At 43.1% G+C, this 20,307-nt stretch overlaps 2 protein-coding genes across 3 annotated transcripts in view; one reads left to right on the top strand and one right to left on the bottom strand.

Moving 5' to 3' along the window:
- LOC115195872 (cadherin-18) overlaps positions 1-20,307 on the bottom strand; it is a 215,520-nt gene that overhangs the window by 149,087 nt on the left and 46,126 nt on the right. The gene's annotated exons all lie outside the window — the stretch shown is intronic.
- LOC115195115 (paraneoplastic antigen Ma1 homolog) lies at positions 14,883-16,289 on the top strand. Its single transcript, XM_029754931.1, has one exon. It carries the CDS (start codon positions 14,883-14,885, stop codon positions 16,287-16,289), a length of 1,407 nt encoding a protein of 468 aa, XP_029610791.1.

Raw genomic sequence — 20,307 nt, 5'->3', positions numbered from 1 at the left:
GGGAGAGATCGAGATAACGGGGGACAGGGAGAAAGAGTATGAGAAAGAGGGAATCGAGAAGAAAAGGGAGAATGAGACAGAAAGAGAGAGAGGGGGAGAGACAGAGCCTTGCCTTGAGAGAGAGAGGCCTCTTGCTGAGTGCACTCGCACTGCATTCGTTTCATAGCACCAGCCTTGTGCTGATGTCAAACACCAGATAGCGGAGGAGTGGGCAGGTCAAACACATAACACCATACTGCTGCTCTCGCACCTGTCCCGGCTGCACACAAGGCAAGGCAGAGAGGATGGTAACAAAAATAATAGAAAAGTCTCTAAACTTTACACCTCCCTTAAATTGATAGAAAAAATGATATTTTGTCACCTGTTTTGTAAGGTCTGTTCTCACAAAGCCAATATTACGTATTTTATGCACAACCATTGGCAGAAGGAATGCAGAGATGAGAGAGGACAGCAAAACAGGAAAAATAAGAACTTGAGAGACATTGTAATGCTGTTTAGAAATTATATATGTACCAAATGAGCTTAATGTTAATTGGAAAGCATGTCTCTCAATTTGTTTAAAACACATCTGCATTTGTATGCATCATAATATGGTGTTAAGGGTTAAAATTATGATTTTTTTTATCAGGAGAGAGGACCAGACTTGAACGCAACAATTAACTACTGTAGTTGCCTTGAACCCAGCTCCCTAGAAACTCAACAATGACCAGTTGCTACTAATTGCCAATCAGCCTCCACCCTGTTTGCAACACTATAACTAGTTCTATTGAAATCAGGTCCTCAACAAACATCAGCTGCAATTTATTGCTAATCAGCCTCCAGACCTGTCCACACTTTTCTTAATCACCACTACAACCCTACTTTTGTCGCATCGAACAAGTACTCCCATTAGGCTCTTTATTATATTCCTTGTTCTTCTCCTAATACGTAAAGGGCTTCCCCAAACTGTTGCCACTACATTGTCAATGTGGTGCTCGTCGAACATCTCATTCCAAAATCATGGGCATTAATATGAAGTTGGTCTCCCCCTTTGCTGCTATAACTGCCTCCACTCTTCTGTGACGCCTTTCCACTAGATGTTGAAACATTGCTGTGGGGACTTGCTTCCATTCAGCCACAAGAACATTATTGAGGTCGGACACTGATGTTGGGCAATTATGCCTGGCTTGCAGTCAAATTTCCCATTCATCCCGAAGGTGTTGGATGGGTTGAGGTCAGGGCTCTGAAGGCCAGTCAAGTTCTTCCACATCGATCTCAACAAACCATTTCTGTATGGACGTCGGTTTGTGCACAGGCGCATTGTCATGCTGAAACAGGACAGACAACAAACTGTTGCCACAAAGTTGGAAGCAAAAAATCGTCTAGAATATCATTGCAAGCTTTAGATTGAATATTTACCTTCACTGAACCTAAGGGGCCAAGCCTGAACCATGAAAAGCAGCCCCAGACCATTATTCCTCCTCCACCAAACTTTAGAGTTGGGACCATGCATTCGGGAAGGTAATTGTCTGGAATCTGCCAAACCCAGATGTGTCTGTTGCACTGTCAGATGGTGAGAATCTTTAATATAAAATAGATGTTGATTTGTTTAACACTTTTTTTTTGGTTACTACATGATTCCATACGTGTTATTTCATAGTTTCGATGTCTTCACTATTATTATACAATGTAGAAATTTGTAAAAAAATAAAGAAAAACCCTGGAATGAGTAGGTGTGTCCAAACCTAAAGGTAGAGACAATAAGAAGACACAGTGGCAGAATAAATTCAACCACACCTTTGTTTTTGTCACAAAACCGTATAGCAACCTCTGTCCAGTGAAGTCCACAAAGTAATGTACAGTAACAGAGTTACATGACCTACAGCATGGTCGTGCAAGTTAACTTTTTCAAAATTTTCAGAACACAAATTCCAAAAGGTTTTGGGACAATAAAGTCCATGGAGAATAAGAGCACACAGCTGCCCACTGCACTGAGGCTAGGAAACATTGTCACCACTGATAAATCCACGATAATCGAGAATTTCAATAAGCATTTTTCTACGGCTGTCCTTGGTTTCCACCTGGCTATCCCTATCCCGGCCAACAGCTCTGAACCCCCTGCAGCAACTTGCCCAAGCCCCCCCCCTGCTTCTCCTTCACCCAAATCCAGATAGCTGATGTTCTGAAAAAACTGCAAAATCTGGACCCCGACAAATCAGCTGGGCTAGACAATCTCTTTCTAAAATTATCCGCCGAAATTCTTGCAACACCTATTACTAGCCTATTCAACCTCTCTTTCGTATCGTCTGAGATCCCTAAAGATTGGAAAGCTGCCACGGTCATCCCTCGCTTCAAAGGGGGAGACACTCTAGACCCAAACTGTTATAGACCTATATCCATCCTGCCCTGCCTTTCTAAAGTCTTCGAAAGCCAAGTTAATAAACAGATCATCGACCATTTCGAAACCCACCGTATCTTCTCCGCTATGCAATCTGGTTTCCGAGCTGGTCATGGGTGCCACAGGGTTCAATTCGCTGGCCGACTCTTTTCTCTGTATATATCAATGATGTCGCTCTTGCTGCTGGTGAGTCTCTGATCCACCTCTACACAGACAACACCATTCTGTATACTTCTGGCCCTTCTTTGGACACTGTGTTAACAAACCTCCAGATGAGCTTCAATGCCATACAACACTCTTTCCGTGGCCTCCAACTGGTCTTAAATGCGAGTAAAACTAAATGCATGCTTTTAAACCAAATCGCTGCCCGCACCCACCCATTTGCCCGACTAGCATAACTAATCAGGACGGTTCTGACTTAGAAAATGTGGACATCTACAAATACCTAGGTGTCTGGTTAGACTGAACTCTCCTTCCAGACTCATATTAAGCATCTCCAATCCAAAATTGAATCTAGAATCGGCTTCCTATTTCGCAACAAAGCCTCCTTCACTCATGCTGCTAAACTTACCCTCGTAAAACTGACTATCCTACCGATCCTTGACTTCAGCGATGTAATTTACAAAATAGCATCCAACACTCTACTCAGCAAATTCAGCAAATTCCCTGTGGCTCAGTTGGTAGAGCATGGTGTTTGCAATGCCAGCATGGTGTGTACAATGCCAGGGTTGTGGGATTGATTCCCATGGGGGGCCAGTAGAAAAAAAAAAGAAAAAAGAATGCATGAAATGTATGCATTCACTACTGTAAGTTGCTCTGGATAAGAGCATCTGCTAAATGACTAAAATGTACTGTAGTCTATCACAGTGCCATCTGTTTTGTCACCAAAGCCCTATATACCACCCACCACTGCGACCTGTATGCTCTCGTTGGCTGGCCCTCGCTAAACTCACTGGCTCCAGGTCATCTGTAAGTCTTTGCTAGGTAAAGCCCCGCCTTATCTCAGCTCACTGGTCACCATAGCAACACCCACCCGTAGCATGCGCTCCAGCAGGTATATTGCACTGGTCATCCCCAAAGCCAACTCCTCCTTTGGCCACCTTTCCTTACAGTTCTCTGATGCCAATGACTGGAACAAATTTTTATATCTCCCTCCCTAACTTTAAGCATCAGCTGTCTGAGCAGCTTACCGATTGTGCTTCACCTGCACACAGCCCATCTGTAAATATCCCACCCAACTACCGCATTCCCCAAATTATTTATTTTTGCTCTTTTTGAACCCCAGTATCTCTACTTGCACATCCTCATCTACACATCTATCACTCCAGTGTTAATGCTAAATTGTAATTATTTCGCCACTAGGGCCTATTTATTGCCTTACCTCCCTAATCTTACAGTTGCACACACTGTATATAGATTTTTCTATTGTTTTTTTCTACTGTGTTATTGACTGTACGTTTGTTTTTCCCATGTGTAAATCTGTGTTGTTTTTGTCGCACTGCTTTGCTTTATCTTGGCCAGGTCGCAGTTGTAAATGAGAACTTGTTCTCAACTGGCCTACCTGGTTAAATAAAGGTAAAAAAAATCAACTATTGATTTAGAAACAGAGAATTACCGCAGGAGCTGCCTCCACTATTCCAACACCATTTCAATGTCAACATCATCAAATCACCTCTGCTTAGTCTAATATAGTGATATCTAAAAGATAATCAACGTAAGCTAAATATGATGTGGCTGTCCGTCGTTCTGATTTCTGTGTAGAAAAATATGTTGACTCACCCTACTTGAAGAGAAACGGCAATGCTATCCTCTATTTCATGTTGACGAAACAGTATATCACTGTCATACAGTACACACTTTTATTTTTTGTTGTCCTAGGCTACCTGTCAAAAATGTTTGCTCGCTAACCTAACTTTCATTCATTGGCAACGCTAGCTAGTTAACATCAGCCTTCTACATCTAGCTACTGTACATATTGAACTTCCATCCTCTCAGGCCAGGGGCACAACAATGTATGAATGAATGGTTGGATCAGAATCGCCAATATAATAATTGGCCAGTACAGAGAATTAAGTAAAACCACAAGTCAAAATCCCTATCTCCATCCATGGCTAATTTAGGAAAGGGCCAAAATTAGCTGGCTAGCTAGCAACCAGAGGACAACAACACAACAATATGCAACAATTCAAGTTTTTCTGTCAATGATGTTTGCTCTTAATGGGATTTGAAAGCTGGCTTCCTTTGACACTTTTGTTTGGTGCGCCAGGACCATTCACAGTTGAGCTCGCTCAGTTTAGCTCAACACTGATTGGCAATTAATTTTTTTGTCAAGAAAGGCCAGATGCCTTGCTATGGGGGCAACAATGTAATACTTGTTTGGACCAAGCAGCATCATATAGATGGCCTACACATAAAGAGACTGAGGGGCTCTGTTTTACTTGCTAAGATGCTTTCCCCTGTGAGATACATTCAGCCTCTTGCAAATTTAAGGAAAATTATTAAACTCAGAGAGACGAAAGAACAATTAGAGTATGTTATGTATTTTCATTTTTTTAATTAGTCATTTTTGGGGGGAGCCTAGCTTCCCTTGGCATCCATTAATACTCGCCACTGCATTGCGCATGTTGATCTTAGGCTTGTGTGCGACTTTTCAGCTCCCGATGAACATTTCTTATGGTTGACGTTACTTCCAGAGGCTGTTTGGATAATGGTAGTGAGTGTTGCTTCTGCACCAGTGTTGCTCCTATGCAGCTCTAGCAGGGCAGAATTTTGACAAACTTGTTGGAAAGGTGGCATCCTATGGCGGTGCCATGTTGGAAGTCACTGAGCTCTTCAGTAAGGCCATTCTACTGCCAATGTTTGTCTACGGAGATTGCATGCCTGTGTGCTTGATTCTATACACCTGTCAGCAACGGGTGTGGCTGAAATAACAGAATCTACGAATTTGAAGGGGTGTCCAAATATAGTGCACCTGCTTTCACAACATTTTCTTTCTGCCAAGTTGAGGATATGCTTCACCTCGGGGCATCGGGGCATTCCCAGCGAGCTCTCCCGAGTAAATTATCCCGACTATCCACGGCTTCGCCGAATGCATCACATAGGAGCTGCATGCCCGCTCCTCAGTGGACCCATGGGGCCGTGCCACCAACAATCTCATCCGAGTCCCAGCAAATAATCCATCGCAGATACAATAATTAATTTTTGCATAGTTCCTGTTCCATATCATCTGTCTGCCAACTCCGTAGACCTTTTAATATTAGATGTGCTGGCATTCTCACCACATAGCCGCAAGCTACATTTTGCCGTTTACAACATCTGTTGTAAGCCTTTTCCCTATAATTATTTTTTAATTTCCACATTTTATGAATCCATCATTACATTTTTGTCCAGGGTCACGTTTACCACAGTCCATGTGATGGCAGGCCATCATTTCAACCATTTTTGGCCACATACAGTCATCCTGCAGAGTGGCTTTATCCTCTATATATGTAATCTTCATGTCATTGCATGGCGTCCGTCCAGCCATGATTGTTATCTCTCTTTCATTATCAATGTTCGTGCCCCTTTTCTTCTATTAATCTACTTCACCCTCTCTCCGGTCGGATGACTACGGCTGCACCCCCCTCAAGGGACCACCTCCTCCAATGTTTCCTACCGCATGATGACACTACTCACCTGATCACCACCATGATGACATCCCCTGCTGCCTCTATTGCCACATTCAGTTCATCACTACCAACTCGGCCTCCAAGACTCAGATCAGGCCTCAAATATTTCAACCCAAGCACCCAAACCAGCTTCTCTCCCAGCCACCACAGATTACAATTTGGCATCCAACACAGCAAAGTCCCTGCAGCTGCAGCAGGCCAGGCTGCTCTCTCCCCCACTCTCACCCATACCTGAACAAAGGTACTGTCCCTCTCCCCTATCTCGCCCGCTCTCTCTCTCTGTCTCCTCCACACTGGCAGAACACTCCCTTCATCCAACGGCTGCTCTTGCCCCCCGGCTCCCTTGCCTCTTGCTACAACTTTTCTCTCCATCCACACTGAACCCATGACCGCTACTGTCTCTTCTCTACCCTCACAGCCTCTAGCAACTCTCCCCCTCTCAGATCCCGCTGGCACTGTGTCCACTACACCCATGGTGACACACTGTCCCTCTCCACCAGTGATGATCTCCATCTATGTTTGGTCCCACTAGGAGTTGGATGATTACCACTCCATTGTTATTGATCTGGCTGTTTTGGTGGCGCAACAATCTACTTATATCATTGCCTGTTTTCAGCCGTCACTGCCTCAGGCTCTTGCAGTGGAATGTCAACATGTTCTGGGGCGCTCTCGACAGCTGTACTGTCGCCTCTTCACCCGCAGGGTGTTCATCGCCGGCGACCTCTGCGGTTGTCCATCCCACCGTGTCTGTATCCTGTCTGCCACCAGCAGCCCCTGATGTATCCACTGCACAGCCTCTGCTTGCTGCTCCACTCTGCTCCCCTTCCTTCCTCTGGACAACGCTCAGCCTTTGCTTCGACACCGCTTCGACACTCTGACAGAGCTCACCCTCTCTCTCTGCCAGTGACGACCTCTCTCTTCATATCCAGTCCCGCTGGTCCCATGACTGCCAACCCTGCAGCATCTCACCTTCCATCCCTACCAGCAGTCAACTCCCACATCCCAGAGCCAGCTCAGCCAGTTACTTGTCAACTGCTCTTTGTCGTAGAATATCTAATCAAAGGTTAGAAAGACTGCAGATTCTTTCAAACAACACTTTATTATAAGATTTTCAAAAATGGAGAATCAACTATCCAACAGTGCATAGTTGAAAAGCTCAACGAACAGTGCCGGTTCAATGCTTTTATAGAGAGAATACATACAACCCCTTTCTGTATACGTGGCAGTCAGCAGATAATTAGTTGTCTGTGCAGACTTAAGTTACCACAAAGTTGTTAACACTGAAGTCCGCCACCCCCTAGTTGCCAACCCATCACCATCCAGATGCTGAGATCAGGTTAGGTCTCCATCGCAATCTATTCACGCTGGGATTGAAGTTTATTTTGGCGGTCTTCCGTTTCCTGCAATGTTCAGAGTTTACATCCTCATCTTCTATCTAGAGGACAACCCTTCTCATCTCAACATGTCAGACGTACCATCGTCGACAAAGACACCTTCACCATCAAACACAGAAAACCAATCAGTTTGGCAGAACCACACCAGTCTACGTGTTCCAGCTACCATCTTTCCTCAGCCCTTATGAATCACTCAAATACCTCCCTACAATCTCAACATGCCTCTCCATTCGATCCTATTCATCACCAAATCTGTCTCCATCACCTGGCCAACATTTCCATTCCCATCTGAGACATACTATCCCTGTACGGTTATCCTGCTGACCAAATCCCTGAGACTCCTTCTGCATCACAGCTGCCTTCATGTCATCTCGCCACGGCATCCCAGACCACACCGTACAACTCCTTGGACACTTTTCCTCTCAATCATTCCTACGTCTGCTCTGACATCAACAACATAAGGACAGGCCACAACATGTTGATCTCTCTGGACCTGCATTAACTAAAGCACAGTCCTCCAGTCCCTGCCTTATTTCACAGGCACAATCTACCTTACACAATGAATCCTACCAAACCAGACAAAAGAGGATTCGCTCCCCAGCTGAGCCTGGTTCCTTCCAAGGTTTTCTTCCTTTAAGGGAGTTTTTTCCTTGACGTCACTTTTTCTTTCTCTGCTGGGGTCTAAGGTTGGGTCACTCCGTGGGCATCACATCCATACACCTATGCTACCTAAACTATATCACCAACCATTCAGAACCTGCAGTCCAGAACATCTTCCTCTCAAGGGTATGACTAACTTGGAGTTATCTTTTTGGGGATTGTCATCAGCAGCCTCACTACCACCACCTGACAATGATGTATACCTGTCACTCTAAGCCAAACTCTACAGATTCAACCCCCTGGATCCTACATCTGCAGCCCTTGACTTCATCCAGTCCATTCTCATTCCCCTGCTGAATCCTCATTCTCGCATTCATTCCATTCCCTCAATAAATATTCTAAACCCATTTCAATGTCTGACTCTTAAATGTATACTTCGGTAGTCCCGTGTAGCTCAGTTGGTAGAGCATGGCGCTTGCAACCCCAGGGTTGTGGGTTTGATTCCCACAGGGGACGGAGTACAAAAATCTAAGCACTATAAGTCGCTCTGGAAAAGAGTCTGCTAACTGACTAAAATGTAAAAAAATATATATACTGCATATTTTGGCAATGAACCCCTTTATATACTTCCCCAGATTAGATTAACCATTTTTATGCCTCTGTGTGCAGTTTGAAGGAAATTGCTAACTAGTGTTAGCGCATTTGGAGCTCTTGGAGCTCTCCAAACAGGTCAGGGACAAAGTTGTGGAGAAGTACAGCCCAGGGTTGGGTTATAAAAAAATATCTGAAACTTTGAATATCCCATGGAGCACCATTATAATCCAATATTAAAAAATGAAAGAATATGACACCACAACAAACCTTCCAAGAGAGGGCCGCCCACCAAAACTCAAGGACCAGGCAAGGAGGGTATTAATCAGAGAGGCGACAAAGAGACCAAAGGTAACACTGAAGGAGCTGCAAAGCTCCACAGCTGAGATTGGAGTATCTGTCCGTAGGACCCCTTTAAGCCATACACTCCACAGAGCTGGCCTTTACAGAGGAGTGGCCAGAAAAAAGCCATTGCTTAAAACCTGTTGGGGCTAGGGGGCAGTATTGAGAATTTTGAAAAAAATATGTGCCCATTTTTAACTGCCTTCTACACCAACTCAGAAGCTAGGATATGCATATTATTAACAGATTTGGATAGAAAACACTCTGAATTTTCTAAAACTGTTTGAATGGTGTCTGTAAGTATGACAGAACTCATATGGCAGTCAAAACCCTGAGACAGATTCTGACAGGAAGTGGATACCTGATGTGTTGAATTGCTTTTAAGCCTATGCCATTGAAACACACAGGGATGTATTAATCATTGAGCACTTCCTACGCCATCCACTAGATGTCACCAGTCTTTACAAAGTGGTTTGAGTCTTCTACTGTAAAAACTGACCGAACAAGAGACTTGGAACGTTGGTCATAAGCGGATGGCCAATACTACTCTGGCGCGCGATTGCATGTTTGGGTACTCTCGTTCCAATACGTTTTAAAAGAGAATGCAATCGTCCGCCTTGAATATTATTGAAGTTCTGATTGAAAAAGGCCCTAATGATTTACGCTATACAACGTTTGACATGTTTGAACGAACGTAAATATTTTTTTCCCCGTCTTTGGTGAAGACAAGTCCGGCGGGCGTCGTTCATGTTTTTGAGTAGCCTATAGGACGCGCTAACAACACGGAGCTTTTTCGAACAAAACTACATTTGTTATGGACCTGGGATTACTGGAAGTGCCTTTTGATGAAGATAATCAAAGGTAAGGGATTATTTACATAGTATTTTAGATGACTCCAAGATGGCGCCTAGTCTGTATCGCAAAGCCTATTTTTCTGGGCGCAGTACTCAGATTATTGCAAAATGTGATTTCCCAGTAAAGTTATTTTTAAATCTGGCAATGCGGTTGCGTTCACGAGATGTTAATCTATAATTCTTTGAATGACAATATAATATTTTACCAATGTTTTCGAATAGTAATTATTTAATTTGTTGTGCTGATTGACTGGCGGTATTGGAGGGAAAATATTTCCTCAACATCAACGCCATAGTAAAATGCTGTTTTTGGATATAAATATGAACTTGATAGAACAAAAAATGCATGTATTGTCTAACATAATGTCCTAGGAGTATCATCTGATGAAGATTGTCAAAGGTTAGTGCATAATTTTAGCTGGTTTTCTGCTTTTGGTGACGCCTGTCTTTGCATTGACAAAACATTACACACAGCTATTTTCAATGTACTGTCCTAACATAATCTAACTTTATGCTTTCGCTGTAAAGCCTTTTTGAAATCGGACAACGTGGTTAGATTAACCTGTTTGGGCTAGGGGGCAGTATTGAGAATTTTGGAAAAAATATGTGCCCATTTTTAACTGCCTCCTACACCAACTCAGAAGCTAGAATATGCATATTATTGTTCAGGTTTGGATAGAAAACACTCTGAATTTTCTAAAACTGTTTGAATGGTGTCTGTGAGTATAACAGAACTCCTATGGCAGGCAAAAACCTGACAAGGTTTCATGCAGGAAGTACCCTGTCTGACAAGGAGTCGTGCGTCTTGCATCTGTTTATTGAAAAGTAAGGATCTTAGCTGTAACGTGACAATTCCCAGGGCTCCGATAGGCTCTCAGAACCCGGGAAATACCTGAAGGTTGACGAGGTAGCCTCAGGCTGAAACACATTATCGCCTTTGGTAAGTGGCGGATCAGAGGACCTTTGAATGAGGTGCGTGCACGATTCGCTCCTGAGGAGAAATTTAAATCGGCTGTTTAGGCTCATTGCATATTCCCGGTCGGAATATTATCGCTTTTGTACGAGATAAATGGCATAAAATTGGTTTTAACCTCTCTGGCGCATGTGGGACGAACTCGTCCCACCTATGTAACAGCCACTGAAATCCAGTGGCGCGATTTTTGAATCGTTAGAAATACTATTACTTCAATTTCTCAAACATATGACTATTTTACAGCTATTTAAAGACAAGAATCTCGTTAATCTAACCCCACTGTCCGATTTCAAAAAGGCTTTACAACGAAAGCAAAACATTAAATTATGTCAGCAGAGTGCCCAGCCAGAAATAATCACACACCCATTTTTCAAGCTAGCATATCATGTCACATAAACCCAAACCACAGCTAAATGCAGCACTAACCTTTTATGATCTTCATCAGATGACACACCTAGGACATTGTGTTATACAATACATGCATGTCTGTTCAATCAAGTTCATATTTATATCAAAAAACAGCTTTTTACATTAGCATGTGACGTTCAGAAAAAGCATAACCCCCGCAAACTTCCGGGGAATTTACTAACAGTTTGCTAAATTACTCACGATAAACGTTCACAAAAAGCATAACAATTATTTTAAGAATTATAGATACATTACTCCTCTATGCACTCGATATGTCCGATTTTAAAATAGCTTTTCGGATGAAGCACATTTTGCAATAATCTAAGTACATAGCCCGGCATCACAGGGCTAGCTATTTAGATACCCACCCAGATCAGCCTCCACCAAAATCACATTTCCTATAAGAAAAATGTTCTTACCTTGCTTGTTCTTCGTCAGAATACACTGCCAGGACTTCTACTTCAATAACAAATGTTGGTTTGGTCCCAAATAATCCATCGTTATATCCAAACAGCGACGTTTTGTTCGTGAGTTCTAGACACTATCAGAATGCTTCATCACGGTGTCGCGCATGGCGCATTGGCGTGACAAAAATGTCTAAATATTCCATTACCGTACTTCGAAGCATGTCAACCGCTGTTTAAAACCAATTTTTATGCCATTTATCTCGTAGATAAGTGATAATATTCCGACCGGGAATATGCATTGAGCCTAAACAGCCGAATTAAATTTCTCCTCAGGAGCGAATCGTGCACGCGCCTCATTCAAAGGTCCTCTGAGCCGCCACTTGCCAAAGCCGATAATGTGTTTCAGCCTGAGGCTGCCTCATTAACCTTCAGTTATTTCCCGGGTTCTGAGAGCCTATCGGAGCCCTGGGAATTGTCACGTTACAGCTAAGATCCTTACTTTTCAATAAACAGATGCAAGACGCACGACTCCTTGTCAGACAGGGTACTTCCTGCATGAAACCTTGTCACTTCTGAGTTGGTGTAGGAGGCAGTTAAAAATGGGCACATATTTCTTCCAAAATTCTAAATACTGCCCCCTATCCCAAACAGGTTAAACAGCGGTTGACATGCTTCGAAGTACGGTAATGGAATATTTAGACATTTTTTGTCACGCCAATGCGCCATGCGCGAGACCGTGATGTAGCATTCTGATAGTGTCTAGAACTCACGAACAAAACGTCGCTGTTTGGATATAACGATGGATTATTTGGGACCAAACCAACATTTGTTATTGAAGTAGAAGTCCTGGCAGTGTATTCTGACGAAGAACAAGCAAGGTAAGAACATTTTTCTTATAGGAAATGTGATTTTGGTGGAGGCTGACCTGAGTGGGTGTCTAAATAGCTAGCCCTGTGATGCCGGGCTATGTACTTAGATTATTGCAAAATGTGCTTCATCCGAAAAGCTATTTTAAAATCGGACATATCGAGTGCATAGAGGAGTAATGTATCTATAATTCTTAAAGTAATTGTTATGCTTTTTGTGAACGTTTATCGTGAGTAATTTAGCAAACTGTTAGTAAATTCCCCGGAAGTTTGCGGGGGTTATGCTTTTTCTGAACGTCACATGCTAATGTAAAAAGCTGTTTTTTGATATAAATATGAACTTGATTGAACAGACATGCATGTATTGTATAACACAATGTCCTAGGTGTGTCATCTGATGAAGATCATAAAAGGTTAGTGCTGCATTTAGCTGTGGTTTGGGTTTATGTGACATGATATGCTAGCTTGAAAAATGGGTGTGTGATTATTTCTGGCTGGGCACTCTGCTGACATAATTTAATGTTTTGCTTTCGTTGTAAAGCCTTTTTGAAATCGGACAGTGTGGTTAGATTAACGAGATTCTTGTCTTTAAATAGCTGTAAAATAGTCATATGTTTGAGAAATTGAAGTAATAGTATTTCTAACGATTCAAAAATCGCGCCACTGGATTTCAGTGGCTGTTACGTAGGTGGGACGAGTTCGTCCCACATGCGCCAGAGAGGTTAAGGAGATATTTATCTTTCAAAGGGTGTAAGATAGTTGTATGTTTGAGAAATTTGAATTATGACATTTAATTGTTTTCAAATTTGGCGCCCTTGATATTTCACCTGCTCTTGATAGGGTGTACCAGGGGTGGGACGCTTGCTGGGATGGAGGTTCACCTTCCAGCAGGACAATAACCCTAATCATACTGGTAATGCAACACTCAAGTGATTTAAGGGGAAACATTTAGATGTCTTGGAATGGCCTAGTCAAAGCCCAGACCTCAATCCAATTGAAAAACTGTGGTATGACTTAAAGATTGCTGTACACCAGCGGAACCCATCCAACTTGACGGATCTGGAGCAGTTTTTCCTTGAAGAATGAGCAAAAATCCCAGTGGCTATGTAATACCCTTGTTTGAACCAGGTATTGAGTTTATTTGTTATAATTAATTGGTTATATATTTAAAAGATAATTGACTTACTCCTAACCTGTAATGTTGTTAATGCATTATGCTTTTGAAGAAATATTTATTTAATGTATAAGTGAATAGTTTGTTTTACTTTGAATTGTAAGTTTTGACCAATAAGGTTGCTCGTTAAGTTGTGGCCAATGGGATTTGACCTGGTTAACGAGAGGCCTGGGAAAAAAAGAGAGAAAAAAGACGTTGATGAAAAGGATGGACGTTTTTACCTTAGGACGGTTGGTAAATTAATGATAAAAGAAGACGACAGAACTAGAACAAAACCCATACCTACTAGGATATGAAGGGAAATACATGTTTTATTTTATAAAAGAGTTGTTATAATTTTGTTAAAACTCAGTAAAGACTGAAGCTACCGTCTCGTCGTGGAGGTATTTGTCAGCATTGAGGTTAGCCTAGCATCGTGTGACACTGGGAGATAATTGCTTGGGAAGCTTAACGAGTTCGTGTTCCCATGGGATATCGGTTACGGCTAAGGAGTACGGTCTGCATGGGTAGCTGTGCTTGCCTTGGACTTTGTGAGGAAACCTACATGGAATTGCCATACTTCGCTGAGGGAATATCTACCAAGCAGTGAGTAACCACCACGTGAGGTGCTTCAAGATATTTTTGGGTGTCATCATTTTTTGAGCTCCAACGCGCGCCAACGGTTTATTTAAGCGAACTTGAAATAATTTGGACTCATTGGGGTTTATTATTTTCTATTTCTTTTGTTGTGTCTGAAAATGTATTTGTGTTTGACAATGTTCTAATACACATATGGAACGTTATGTATATTGAGTTGGTGGAGTCATTGATTGTCTCAATTTAATTTAATGCATGGGATGGTCTATCCTGATTCAATAACAAAAAAAACCTATAATCATTTATTCTGAAGTTAATACCCTATTGTCATAACCCTAGATAGTTTACAATAGGAATTCTTATTGGAGATGTCCTTCTCACCTAACATCCTATGCTGCTGAGATACTCTGCATAAGTTAATATTGTGAGAGTCATATTCGAGCCTGGTGAGAGGGTTACATTTTTGGGGGCTCGTCCGGGATTTCTGTTATTGTTGATGGATATTTTCAGAAATGACTCTGGTGTAGATTTCTTTGTCCACTGTTTTCACTGCTGACATCTGCTAAGATTCTACATTGACTCACCATTTGAATGTTTTAATTGAAATTTTGAATTTCTATCTAACATTGCTGTATAGGTATAAACTTACAACATGGATGCTGAAGAGATTGTTACCTGGTGTAGAGAGAAACAACTAGCTATTAATCGTGCATTTGTCCTTAGCAATGTGACAGAGGATGTGTCTGATGAGGTTCTGTTGGAAACACTGACTTATGTTAAGGCTTTTGGTAAAATTAGACTGCATGGTCGTTGTTCTTATTCAGCTGATAAAAAGCAGTATGTTTTGGTGGAGATATCAAACAACCTTAACGAAATAGCTGTGCCAAGTGTGGTCGGGATACCTGGAGAGTTGGGTCCCTGGCCTGTACATGTAGTTTCACAAGTCACATCTCCTGTTGAGAGAGAGGGTGAAGATTTTCAGGCGAAGCTATTATCCTTTCTAAGACGTGAAGGGAAGACTGTAGCTGATGTTAAAGGCCTGGTAAGTCCCTCTGGTGCTGACCTCAACACTGAACTGGTTATTGCCATAAGTTCACTGGTAGAGAAATGCAACAATGTGCCATCTGAGACTCAGAGTTACCGTAAGCTGCGTATGTTCTCAGGTGTGAAACCCACTCCTAGTGGAGAGGAAGAGTATGATGCATGGGCTGAACAAACCACCCATTTTCTAGAGGAATGGCAGTGCGCCGACAATGTGAAAAAACAGAGAATAATAGAAAGTCTTAAAGGGCCTGCTGCTGACATTGTGAGGTTCTTCAAGACAGGAAACCCCCATGCTACAGCGATCGAATACATGAAGGCTCTAGAAACGGCATTCGGTACCACCGAAAGTGCACCTGATCTCATGGTAAGGTTCAGAAACACATTCCAAAATGAAGGAGAGAAGCTTTCAGCTTACCTGTTGAGACTTGACAAATTGCTGCATGCTGTTTATCGAAAAGGAGGCATTGAGCTGTCAGAAATGAATCGCACACGCATTGGTCAAATAGTGAGAGGTGCCTCCTCACATGACATGGTTGCGCTTCGTATTCGCATGACCTATAAACTGCGTGAACCACCAACCTTTACTGAACTAATGCAAGAAGTAAGGGAGGAGGAGGACATGATTCAAGACAGGAACACAACAAAGAGTGTTGTGAAGTCATCAGCTGTTGCTCCTGTTGCCACAGTTTGCAAAGAAGCTAATTCTGAGATAGAAGTGCTGAGGAAAGAGCTGAATGGTTTAAAAACTGAAATGACACGTCTCATGTCTGCTAACGTCACAGCAGCTCAATCTGACATACAAAGGTCAGATGTGGCATTTAAAAGCAAAAAGAAGAGAATTAATCCATCACAAGAACAGACACAAGCCGACAGCAACCCCGGAGTGTTCTGTTATAGATGTGGAGAAGATGGCCATTTCAAGAGAAACTGTGAAGGTGAGGAGAACTTGAGGAAAGTCAACACACGCCTAATCAAACAAAAGCGGTCTATGGGAAACTACAGAGGGACCCAGTAAAGGAGCGGCCTGACGTCCCGGTGAAGATACGTTCCACCAAGTGCCACAAGTATGAAGACATGAAAGACATGCTACCTACAGGTTTAGTTGGTCCAAGTTCTGTCGTTCCTGTACAGATTGAAGGTATCTATGCTAAAGCTTTACTAGATAGTGGTTCTCAGATTACTCTACTGTACAGATCCTTTTATGACAAGTACTTGACGCATTTGCCATTGATTCCTATAGGAAACTTAGAGATATGGGGCCTTAGCTCTGATCAGTATCCATATGATGGCTATTTGTCACTCAAGCTTGAGTTCTCAGGATCCGTTGTGGGTGTAGCAGAGACCATGGAAGCACTTGTGTTGGTATGTCCAGATCCGGCCATGAAAGGTGACGTTTCTATTCTGGTCGGCACCAATACATCTGTAGTGAGGAGACTTATGACTGCTTGCAAAGAAAAGGAAGGTGAAGGTTTCCTTAGCACACTACAAGTCCATCCTGCTATCAAAGAGGCATATGAGAGGCTGATAGAAAGCTCAACTGATGATGAAGAGAAAAGAGGAACGGTCTGGTTCGCACAGACAAAACCTGTCACCCTGCCACCTGGTGGGCAGATGAGAGTTACTGGAATTCCAAAGTTTCCTGGGATACCTTCTACTCAAGCCATTCTGGTAGAGAGGCCTGAAGAACCCCGGTTCCCCGACGAACTTCTAGTGAGGCCTGAAATCCAGACGGTTGCAGTTGTGTCATCTAGAAGAATCACTCTTACTGTCAGGAATGTCTCGACAAAGGAGATCACCCTTAAACGAGGTACGCCTATTGCTCATCTGTTTCCTGTAGATGTTGCTCCGGGTGTCCCATTGAAAAGTAAGCAGGATTCATCTGAGAGACTGACGTCTTCTTCATTCAACTTTGGAGATTCTTCAGTGCCTGAAGGATGGAAGAAGAGGTTATGTGAAAAGATGATGGAACGGAAAGAAGTGTTCTCAACACATGAGTTTGATGTGGGTTGTTCAAAGAGTACTCACCACACCATCAGAGTTACTGAAGACAAACCGTTTAGGGAGAGATCTCGCCGCTTGGCCCCAGCTGACGTTGAAGATGTGAGGAAGCACCTTAATAACTTGAAAAGTTCTGGGATCATATCTGAGTCGAGAAGCCCCTATGCGTCTCCTATTGTGGTGGTGAGGAAAAAAAATGGCACCATACGTATGTGTGTTGATTATAGGACTCTCAACAAGCGCACTGTTCCAGATCAGTACACAGTCCCACGTGTGGAGGACGCTCTGACATGTTTGAGTGGAAGCAAATGGTTCAGTGTGTTAGATCTCAGAAGTGGATACTATCAGATTCCGATGGGCGATACAGATAAAGAGAAGACTGCATTTATCTGTCCAGTTGGATTTTACCAATTTGAGAGGATGCCACAGGGTGTGTCCGGAGCACCTGCAACATTTCAACGTGTCATGGAAAAGACAGTTGGAGACATGAACCTACTCGAAGTTCTTGTGTACCTCGATGACTTAATCGTGTTTGGAAGGACGCTAGAGGAACACGAGCAGAGGTTACTGAAGGTGTTAGACCGCTTGAAAAGTGAAGGTCTAAAACTGTCCCTTGACAAGTGTCAGTTTTGCCGCACATCTGTCAACTATGTTGGACATATCATATCCCAGAATGGAGTGGCTACAGACCCCTCAAAGATTGAAGCTGTCACCACGTGGCCAAAGCCTGAAACTGTGACTGCTCTGCGTTCTTTCCTAGGATTCTGTGGATATTACAGAAGATTTGTGAAAGACTATTCTAAAGTCAGTTACCCCCTGAATCAGCTCTTATGTGGATATCTTCCCTCTGCCAAGAAAGGAAGAAAGTCTAAGGAGGAGAAAGCCTACCTTAACCCCTCAGAACCATTTGGATCAAGGTGGGATGCGAAGTGTGAATTAGCATTCGAGACACTGAAGGAAAGCCTCACAAAAGCTCCTGTGTTGGGTTTTGCTGATCCTCAGTTACCATACGTTCTCCATGTAGATGCTAGCCGCGAAGGGTTAGGAGGAGTACTGTACCAAGATCAAGGTGAGGGTCCGCGTCCCGTGGCATTTGTGAGTCGAAGCCTAACCGCTTCTGAACGGAACTACCCAGCTCACAAGTTAGAGTTTCTTGCGTTGAAGTGGGCCGTGGTTGACAAACTACACGATTACCTGTATGGGGCCAAGTTTGAGGTTAGAACAGACAACAACCCATTGACATATGTCCTCACGTCCGCAAAATTGGATGCCACTGGTCATCGTTGGCTAGCTGCGTTGTCTACCTATGACTTTAGTCTCAAGTACAGGCCCGGCAGGCAGAACATAGATGCCGATGCTTTATCTCGCCGCTCTCATCAGCAATCTGCAGTGGAACAAGATTGGAGAGACATTCCTGCATCTGGTGTCCGAGCCATGTGCCAGATGTCTAATGTTGTTAGAGTAACTCCTGGATTATCTAGTAGAGTGATTGATCAGCTGGGAGCCTCTATGCATGCTGTGCCTCAAGCATACTGTAACCTGAGCATGTTGAAGTCTCAAATGCCCAGATTGAGCACTGTGGAACTTTCTGCATCGCAACAAGAAGACCCTTGTTTGGGAGAGATGTGGGTTGCTCTTAATAAACATGATGTTACCAGGGTGACAAAGACCAAACATCCATTAATCTCTTTGCTCCTGAGAGAGTGGGAGAAGCTAAAGATGGAAGATGGAGTTATGTACAGGATCACGCATCCGCCAAACGAAACTCGTCGTGCTCAGTTACTACTTCCAGAGAAGTTCAGAACTATTGTTCTCAAGTCGCTGCATGATGACTCAGGTCATTTAGGATTTGACAAGACTTATGGACTTGTCAGAGACCGGTTCTACTGGCCACGCATGAAGATGGAAGTAGAGGACTACTGTAAATCCTGTGCTCGCTGTGTACAGAGGAAAACACTTCCAAAGATTGTTGCTCCACTTGGTCATATGCAAAGTGAGGGACCTATGGACCTTGTGTGTATGGATTTCCTGTCCATTGAGCCTGACTCAAGTAACATAGAGAATGTCCTGGTCATTACGGATCATTACACGAGATACGCTCAAGCTTTTCCTACGAAGGATCAGAAAGCATCCACTGTCGCCAAAGTATTGTGGGAAAGGTTCTTCATCCATTATGGTCTTCCGAAGAGGATGCATAGCGATCAAGGTAGAGATTTTGAAAGTCGACTCATCCGTGAGCTACTGAATATGCTTGGAGTGGAGAAGTCAAGGACAACACCATATCACCCTCAAGGAGATCCACAACCCGAGAGATTCAACCGAACCTTGTTGAACATGCTTGGAACTCTTGATCCTACTCAAAAGAAAAAATGGAGTCAGTATATTGGTCATCTAGTGCACTCGTATAACTGTACTCGGAATGAAGCGACTGGCTACTCGCCCTATTTTCTGATGTTTGGACGTGAAGCTAGATTGCCCGTTGATATCTGTTTTGGAGTCTCGAGTGATAGCTCATCAGAGAGAACATACCTCAAGTATGTATCTGATATGAAGAAACAGTTACAAGCTGCTTACAAAGTTGCTGAGAGCACTGCTGGAAAGCAAAACCATGAAAACAAACAGCGATATGATAAGAAGATTCGCTACACGCAACTTATGCCTGGAGACAGAGTTCTTATACGGAATCTAGGACTGCATGGAAAACATAAGCTGGCAGATCGCTGGGTTTCTACGCCATATGTGGTGGAGAGTCAGATGTCAAACGTACCTGTGTTTCGTTTGAAGCCTGAAAGTGGAGATGGACCCAATAAGATTCTTCATCGGAATCACCTGCTACCACTGGGGCAGAAAGTGCGCCTAGAACCTGTGGTTAACATAGAACTAACTCCTAGTAGAAGGACCCTGCAAAGAAGGAGGACGAGAAAGGGAAATGAAAAGTTGCCTGGGAAATGTACTCCTCAGAATAATGAGAAAGTTGAAGAGGTTAAGAATCCAAAAGATGAGAAGGATTTTGACTCAGAAGATGAGGACATCGG

The sequence above is a fragment of the Salmo trutta genome, chromosome 6, assembly GCF_901001165.1.
Source record: "Salmo trutta chromosome 6, fSalTru1.1, whole genome shotgun sequence".
Taxonomy (NCBI): Eukaryota; Metazoa; Chordata; class Actinopteri; order Salmoniformes; family Salmonidae; genus Salmo; species Salmo trutta.
This window is presented reverse-complemented; position numbering and strand designations above follow the sequence as displayed.